General features: G+C 46.7%; 1 protein-coding gene across 1 annotated transcript; it reads right to left on the bottom strand.

Annotated features, from left to right (window-relative positions):
• Window positions 1–5,225: 5,225 nt before the first annotated feature.
• On the bottom strand, window positions 5,226–8,127 carry LOC115577613 (beta-enolase). Its single transcript, XM_030410489.1, has 10 exons — window positions 7,988–8,127; window positions 7,733–7,866; window positions 7,405–7,521; window positions 7,215–7,320; window positions 6,801–6,998; window positions 6,589–6,665; window positions 6,288–6,412; window positions 6,052–6,160; window positions 5,622–5,680; window positions 5,226–5,473 (listed from the first exon to the last, which is right to left on the bottom strand). The coding sequence occupies exons 1-10, from the start codon at window positions 8,016–8,018 to the stop codon at window positions 5,404–5,406; spliced, it is 1,026 nt and encodes a 341-aa protein (XP_030266349.1). The 5' UTR covers window positions 8,019–8,127; the 3' UTR covers window positions 5,226–5,403.
• Window positions 8,128–8,133: the final 6 nt, after the last annotated feature.

The raw sequence follows: 8,133 nt of genomic DNA, 5'->3' as shown, positions 1-8,133 counted from the left end.
ATCTTTTTCTCGCAGCAAGCGTCTGCGCAGTGTGTTTGACGAGCATTTATCAATCACTTGATCACGTATAAATCATCTCTGTTGTCCCCAAACTCACATGTAGCTGCTAGCTTCTTTAATCTACGCACAAAACTGTCTATGGACTCTCCTTGTGTTTGCTCTGCGTGTCTGAACACGTGTCTTTCACAGGGGATATTTTTCTGCGGTGTAAAATAGGCATTCAGCTTGTTTACTGCACTGTCATAGCCACCGTCGCCTGCAGTTTCATCCATAGTGAAGAAGATGTCTTGGACTTCAGCTCCTGCTAAATGTAGCAACAAAGCCCTTTTCTGTGGATCGTCGCGGATTCCCGACGCAACTAAATAGAGTTTAAAACTATTATTGCCAGCGGACGCCGACATTAGCTGAGTCGCTCGACCCATCAAAGAGAGTTTCCGTCGTCGGTAGCGCCATGCTCACAGTCCGTTCACTTTTCTTCCTCCTCCTCATCAGATTCAACTGTAGTTTCGACTGGTTCTGCTTTCTCCACGTACCATTTTAGATCCTCGTCGCCTTTTGTAACGTTTCTCAACTTCTCAACAAAATTGAACAACAATAGAGGTAGGGCGGTGTAACAGTTAGGGGTGGAGTGAATAGGCAATTTTAAACAGGTGGGTTTTGAGTCTGGTTTTGGTCTTGGTATGAGCCCCTCACACCCATCCCCCACTCCTCACACCTCTCCTGGCTCCCTTGTTACCTGCCCTCCTCTCACCATGGATTCCAAATCTCCCCTTCCTCAACCTGCACTGTTTACACCGCTTCATGTAAGGAGACAGCTGAGCAAACTCCCTGCCGGTAAGGCTGCAGGCCCTGATGGTGTCAGCCCACGGGTTCTCAGAGCCTGCGCAGAACAGCTCTGTGGAGTGCTTCACCGTGTCTTCGACATGAGCCTGAGCCTCCAGAGAGTCCCTGTGAGATGGAAGACGTCCTGCCTCGTTCCTGTGCCAAAGACGCCGCAGCCCAGCGGTCTCTCGGACTACCGACCGGTGGCACTGACGTCTCATATCATGAAGACCCTGGAGAGACTCGTCCTGGATCAGCTCAGGCCTATGGTCAGGCCGCACCTGGATCCCCTCCAGTTCGCCTACCAGCCCCGGATTGGAGTTGAGGATGCCATCATTTACCTGCTGAACCGTGTCTACGCTCACCTGGACAAGCCGGGGAGCACTGTGAGGGTCACATTCTTTGACTTCTCCAGTGCTTTCAATACCATCAGGCCTGCTCTGCTGGGTGACAAGCTGACGGCGATGCTGGTGGATCCTCCCCTTGTGTCCTGGATTGTGGACTACCTCACTGGCCGACCACAGTACGTGCGCCTGCGGCACTGTGTGTCTGATACAGTGGTCAGCAACACCGGAGCCCCACAAGGGACTGTCCTCTCTCCTTTCCTCTTCACCCTTTACACCACGGACTTCAGCTACCAGACAGAGTCTTGCCATCATCAGAAGTTTAGGGTTCTGATGACTCTGCTGTAGATGGATGTATCAGCAGGGTGAGGAGGCTGAGTACAGGGCTGTGATGGACAACTTTGTCTCATGGTGTGAGCTGAACCACCTGCAGCTCAACACAACAAAGACCAAAGAGCTGGTGGTGGATCTGAGGAGAACCAGGACACCAGTGACCCCAGTTTCCATCCTGGGGCATAACGTGGACATTGTTGAACACTACAAATATCTGGGGGTGTACACTGACAATAAACTGGACTGGACTAAGAACACTGAAGTATTCTACAAGAAGGGACAGAGCCGCCTCTATTTTCTGAGGAGGCTCCGCTCCTTTAACATCTGCCGGACGATGCTGAGGATGTTTTATGAGTCTGTGGTGGCCAGTGCTACTCTGTTTGCTGTGGTGTGCTGGGGCAGCAGACTGAGAGCAGCAGATGCTAACAGACTCAATAAACTGATCAGAAAGGCCAGTGACGTTGTGGGGGTGGAGCTGGACTCTTTGGCAGCAGTATCAGACAGGAGGATGCTGTCGAAGGTGCAGGTGATACTTCAGCATGTCTCTCACCCTCTCCACAACGCTCTGATGGAACAGAGGAGCACCTTCAGCCAGAGACTGATTGCTCCTAAATGCACCACTGAGCGCCACAGGAAGTCATTCTTACCTGTGGCCATCAAACTGTACAACTCCTCCCTCTGATGATCAGACTCACTTCTCTATTTATAAAACAAACAATATAACTATTCATTCTCATGTCACTTATAATGTTACAACCATTTCATTGTATATGTATATATTTCAGTTTGGATACTATAGGCTACTATTTTATTATTTATTTATTTATTTTATTGTCTACTTTGATATTTTATTTTATTTAATGTCTACTTCAATATTTTATTAGGGCCCAAGCAGGGAACCTGCAAGGACCCTATTGTAATTGAAATGATTTTTATTATTTTTCTTCTCACAAAATGATCGCATTTTTCACTGCCTGAACATACCCCAAAACTCACCAAACTTGGAATATAAGTCACACCTGGCGAAAAATTTTATAATCTATTGTCGTCCTGAATTTCCACCTCTAGGTGGCGCTGTTATTAAGGAAAGCGCGTTTTGGCTAATAACTCCCATATGCTTTGTCGCACATTCAAAAACCTTACATAGACGCGTTCAGTGGATTGTGCTGAATCTCCTGGTATAGGCCACGCCCATTTCCGCCTACCATTTTTTTTCGCTACGTCGCAAAATGTCGAAAACCTACTTTTTTCAAACTCCTCCCAGGCGATTTAACCGATTTGCACGAAACTTGGCACACAGCATCTGTGGACCCTCCTGACAAAAAGTTACTCGTGGATTTTAATTAAAACAAATAATTTTAAAGTTATTAAATAACAACTTCCTGCAGATTTGGTTTAAAACAGGAAGTGTTGGATATTTCCACAGTGCTCAAGTCTAATGACATGAAACTCAGGATCCTACTTCCCCATGAGCCCTTGAGGCTCTGTGCAAAATTTTATGCGATGACCACAAGGTGGCGCTCTTTAAATTGAACTATTTTATATCTCTATAACGGTTCGTTGGATTCACACGAAACTTTGTTAGGTTAATGTCAGTGCCATCCTGAGGCGAGATTATGAAGGGTTCACCAATTCGACATCAGATGGCGCTGTGGTGCCAATTTAATTTTATATTTGGCCCTGTGCCCACACCATAACACTTATGGAAATGAAATTCATAGGGGTGGTCTAGAATGGCCCCTCTGACTCACACACCAAAAATGACCAGCAGGTGGCGCTATTGTCCACTATTTTACTCTCGAAAGCGTTTTTGGCCCATAACTCCCACAAAATGTGTCGCACATTGTTAAACCTCATGTCCACATGTTCCCTCAATTCAGCTGGATTGTGTTGTATAGGCCACGCTCACTTTTGTGATAACTTTCTATTCGCAAAATCACAACAAATGAAAAACCTACTTTTTTCGAACTCCTCCCAGGCGATCTTACCGGTTTGCACGAAACTTGGCACACAGCATCTGTGGACCCTCCTGACAAAAAGTTACTCGTGGATTTTAATTAAAACAAATAATTTTTAAGTTATTAAATAACATCTTCCTGCAGATTTGGTTACAAACAGGAAGTGTTGCATATCTCCACAGTGGTGTGGTCTAATGACATGAAACTCAGGATACTACTTCCCCATGAGCCCGTGAGGCCCTGTGCAAAATTTTCGGCGATGACCACAAGGTGGCACTCTTTAAATTGATGTATTTTATATCTCCACAACGGTTCATCGGAATAAGACGAAACTTGGTACATTTATTGTCAGTGCCCTCCTGAGGTTTACCGATCCGCCACTAGGTGGCGCTCTGGTGTCACTTTAATTGTATAATTGGCCCTGTGCTCACACCATAACACTTGTGGAAATGAAATTCATAGAGGTGCTATAGAATGGCCCCTGTGACTCACACACCAAAAATGACCAGCAGGTGGCGCTATTTAACGCAAAATACTTTTTCACTCATAACTCCCACTTAATATGTTCCACATTATTAATCCTCATATATATGTATTCCCTGAATTTAGCTGAATTGTTTGATGTAGACCACGCCCACTTTTGCAGTAACCTTCCATTCGCAATGGAACAATGACCAACACTGGTATTGCCTTACCTCCGCCCTGCAATCAGGCCTATTGGTCACCGCCAGTGTTGGGGAGACGTAAACTACATGTGGTTGAACTTCACAGGTTAACTACAACCTGCTGTAAGTTGCTGGTAGTTAAACTACATTCATATTTTGTGCTGCTTCAAGTAATTCAACTACTTTTTGGGTCATTTTTTGTAGTTTAACTACTCAATTTACAAACTACATTTTTGTCCAATAGCATGAAATATTTTTTTATCAAAAGAAGATCTATATGATATAAATTTTGTTTTATTTTCTTTGAAAACAGGTATGAAACATGTCATGACATGCTAAGCCGACGCTGCCTCTGAAGCACGTCATGGACGACCCTCCCGCTGCCCCTGAACGCAGCAGCCCAACCACGGCCACACTTCAGCATGTACATGTTGGATATAGAAGCATCTACAGACACGACCTGTGTTCACATGTGAGCCCTGCAAGCTGAAAACAACAAGAATTTTTACTTTTTCCTACGTTTTCCTCTCGAGTTGAGAGGCAGATTTCTTCTGGCATGTGAATTTTTTGTAAGTTATAATAGTTTGTTTCACATAAACCATATGTTGATTTATACATAACACTGAGTGTAATGAGTATAGCTACTTTTTTTCTCCAGGGGTAGAAATGTAGTTCGTTCAAACTGCTGCCAGGCTGAACTATATGTAGTTTAACAAGCTACACCAACACTGGTCACAGCTGACATGGGAGGAACTGCCTGTTAACGCTCAGCTTCAACAGTTTGACAACACTTTACCCAAAAAGTATCCAGACAAGATGAAATATTTCAGCTGACCTTCCTCCCAGAGTAACAGACTCAGACTAACTGTGTGTTCACACTGAGCTCTGCTGGACACTGATGATACTGCAGCTGTTCTCACAGGTCTGCCTCAGGCCGGCTCCTCAGGATGCTCCTATAGGCTTACATGGCAGGGACTTCCCATGATGCACTGCGCTCCTCCTCCTCCTCCTCCTCCTCCTCTCTCTGTATACATTAATGTCTCATTAATGAAGGATGTAAATAAAAAGCACTTAAGGCAGCAGACAGTAAACAGACAGACGTGTTGATCGTTTTGTTCTTTAGTCTTTAATTGTGTTTTATATAGAAAACATCATTAATGGAATTATAGCTAGGAAGGCGGGGTTGACCCCGCCGTGACCTCTGACCTCTCACCCCCAGCTGTGGGGGGGGAGGTCATAAGCCAGTTGTCATGGCGACAGACAGGAAGTCAGGACGGAGCTTTAGTGGATCTTTGGGTGGCGGTAGTCTTTGCCGGCGAACTTGGCCTTGGCTCCGAGCTCCTCCTCGATCCTGCAGGTCAGAGGTCAGAGGTCAGATCACCTGTCTGTCTCTCTGCGCTTCTGTTCTGACTCCATGAATCTACACAACTACTTTTACTTTGTAAACTAAACAACAATGCTTTTACTTTATGAAGTGAATGTGTACAGGAAGTTCTCACCTCATCAGCTGGTTGTATTTGGCCAGACGCTCCGACCTGCAGGGGGCACCGGTCTTAATCTGAGAGAGAGAGACAGGTGAAGAGAGAGAGAGACAGACAGGTGAAGAGAGAGACAGACAGGTGTAGAGAGAGAGAGAGAGACAGGTGAAGAGAGAGACAGACAGGTGAAGAGAGAGGGAGACAGACAGGTTGTTAGTACAGTTGTTTTCATCCATATTCTGACCTGTCTCCCTGCCTGTCTGTATCACTGTGGATCTCTTTGCATGTCTGTCCTTCACCTGTCCGTCTGTGTGCATCTACCTGTTTGTGTGCATCTACCTGTCTGTGTGTGTGCATCTACCTGTCTGTGTGTGTGTGTGCATCTACCTGTCTGTGTGTGTGCATCTACCTGTCTGTGTGTGTGTGTGTGTGTGTGTGTGTGTGTGTCTACCTGTCCGGTGCACAGTCCGACCACCAGGTCAGAGATGAAGGTGTCTTCAGTCTCTCCGGAGCGATGGCTGACCATCACACCCCAACCACTGCTCTGAGCCAGCTTACACCTGAGAGACAGACAGGTAGGGAGGGAAGAGAGAGACAGGTGGGAGGGAGGAGAGAGAAATCATCACTCAATGGGTTAGACAGACAGTCAGGTGCACAGACAGGCAGAGAGACAGACAGGTTTCTTACGCCTGGATGGACTCGGTCACTGAGCCAATCTGGTTCACTTTGAGCAGCAGACAGTTGCAGGCCTTCTTGTCGACCGCCTGCTGGATCCTCTTGGGATTGGTCACTGTCAGGTCGTCTCCTACGATCTGATTGGTTCAAAGAAAATCACACACAGGTGAGTCGTTAACGTGACTGCAGAGGTCTGATGACCTTCAGCAGGTGTGACACGTCCGTCTCCAGAGTGTGCTGTAGCATCACATCATCATATGTATCTGTTATTGTAACAGATTACTTCTCCCACCGCTGCCTGCCTGTGTCTCACCTGGATGTCTGTGGAGGCGGTGAACTTGGCCCAGTTCTCCCAGTCATCCTGGTCGAATGGATCCTCGATGGACTGGACTGGAGACAGACAGGCAGAGGTCAATAAAGACTCCAGAGTAGATACAGTCTCTGGGTTTGCCCTCAGCACATGGTGTTCTGGTATCATGTTCTGGTACTAGACATGAGTGTGTGTCAGTGTGTTCATGTGGTTACCCGGGTAGCCCTTGATGAAGCTACGGTACAGGTCTCCCAGCTTCTCTCCGCTGATGTGTCTGGACGGGTCGTCGGGGGACTTGAAGTCCAGGTCGTACTTTCCACTGCGGTAGAACTCGGAGGCGGCCACATCCATCCCGATGATGATCTTGTCGGGGTAACCGGCCTTCTCGATGGCCGACTTCAGCAGCTCCAGAGCTGCACGAGGAGCAAACACAATGTTTCTATAATACCTGATGGACTGAAGCTGTCAGAGGAACCCTCTGATCGTGAAAATGAAAATACTTATATACATATTAAAATATATAATACATACAATAACTCATGTATGCTGTATTTACACAATCAGGACTCAAATACATGAATCACCTTTAATCATTCACATGGCTACAGACAGACAGACAGGTGTCTCACCCTCGTTGTTCTCCAAGATGTTAGGGGCGAAGCCTCCCTCATCTCCCACGTTGGTGGCGTCCTTCCCATACTTGGCCTTGATCACGTTCTTCAGGTTGTGGTAGACCTGAACACGTGGTGATGCAATCAGAAGGTGTTAAAGAAACAAAGAATATCCAACACAACACAACCACTGAAGGTGTCTCAGTACCTCAGCTCCGATCCTCATGGCCTCGTGGAAGTTGGCGGCTCCGACAGGAAGAATCATGAACTCCTGCATGGCCAGCTTGTTTCCAGCATGGCTGCCACCGTTGATGACGTTAAAGGCCTGCAGAGAAGATGATGATGAAGGTAAAGGTACATTTACTCGAGTACTATCGGATGTGGGGGCACCAGGTTGTAAACAACATCTTCTCTTATCAGTTTGGGATCTCAGGGAGAGTTGGATTATAGCAGACAAGCTGTACAATTAGGGGAACATTTCCTTTTGTTCCCACATGCTTTCTGAGGTAATCAGAGCCTAAGCCCCTCCCACTCACAGGAACAGGAAGTATGACTTCTTTGTGTCCGGCGAGGTCAGCGATGTGGCGGTAGAGAGGAACTCCCTTCTCTGCTGCTCCGGCCTTACAGACGGCCAACGACACGCCCAGAATGGCGTTAGCACCAAACTTAGCTGTAGTCAGACAGATCAGAGAGTGAGAGACAGGTCAGAGAGTGAGAGACAGGTCAGAGAGAGACAGACAGGTCAGAGAAAGAGACAGACAGGTCATAGAGAGAGACGGACAGGTCCTTACATTTGTTCTCAGTTCCATCCAAATCCAACATGAACTTGTCGATCTTCTCCTGCTCGACAACACTGAATTTCTGGAGAGACAGGCAGAGAGTGTTTTTGAAACAGCCTCCGGATAAGAATCATTTGTATGGACAGAAGTAGTCAGGG

Source organism: Sparus aurata, unplaced genomic scaffold, assembly GCF_900880675.1.
Source record: "Sparus aurata unplaced genomic scaffold, fSpaAur1.1, whole genome shotgun sequence".
Classification (NCBI taxonomy): domain Eukaryota; kingdom Metazoa; phylum Chordata; class Actinopteri; order Spariformes; family Sparidae; genus Sparus; species Sparus aurata.
Note: the sequence above shows the minus strand (reverse complement) of the source record. Positions and strands in the feature narration are given on the sequence as shown.

What these genes read in the sequence shown, in the direction of transcription:
- LOC115577613 (XM_030410489.1), bottom strand. Translation starts at nt 8,018, where the DNA reads ATGTTGGATTTGGATGGAACTGAGAACAAAT. An exon ending in AAGTCATACTTCCTGTTCCT is followed by an intron (nt 7,522 to 7,732) that starts GTGAGTGGGAGG and finishes TCTTCTCTGCAG; the next exon opens with GCCTTTAACGTCATCAACGG. An exon ending in CCATGAGGATCGGAGCTGAG is followed by an intron (nt 7,321 to 7,404) that starts GTACTGAGACAC and finishes CCACGTGTTCAG; the next exon opens with GTCTACCACAACCTGAAGAA.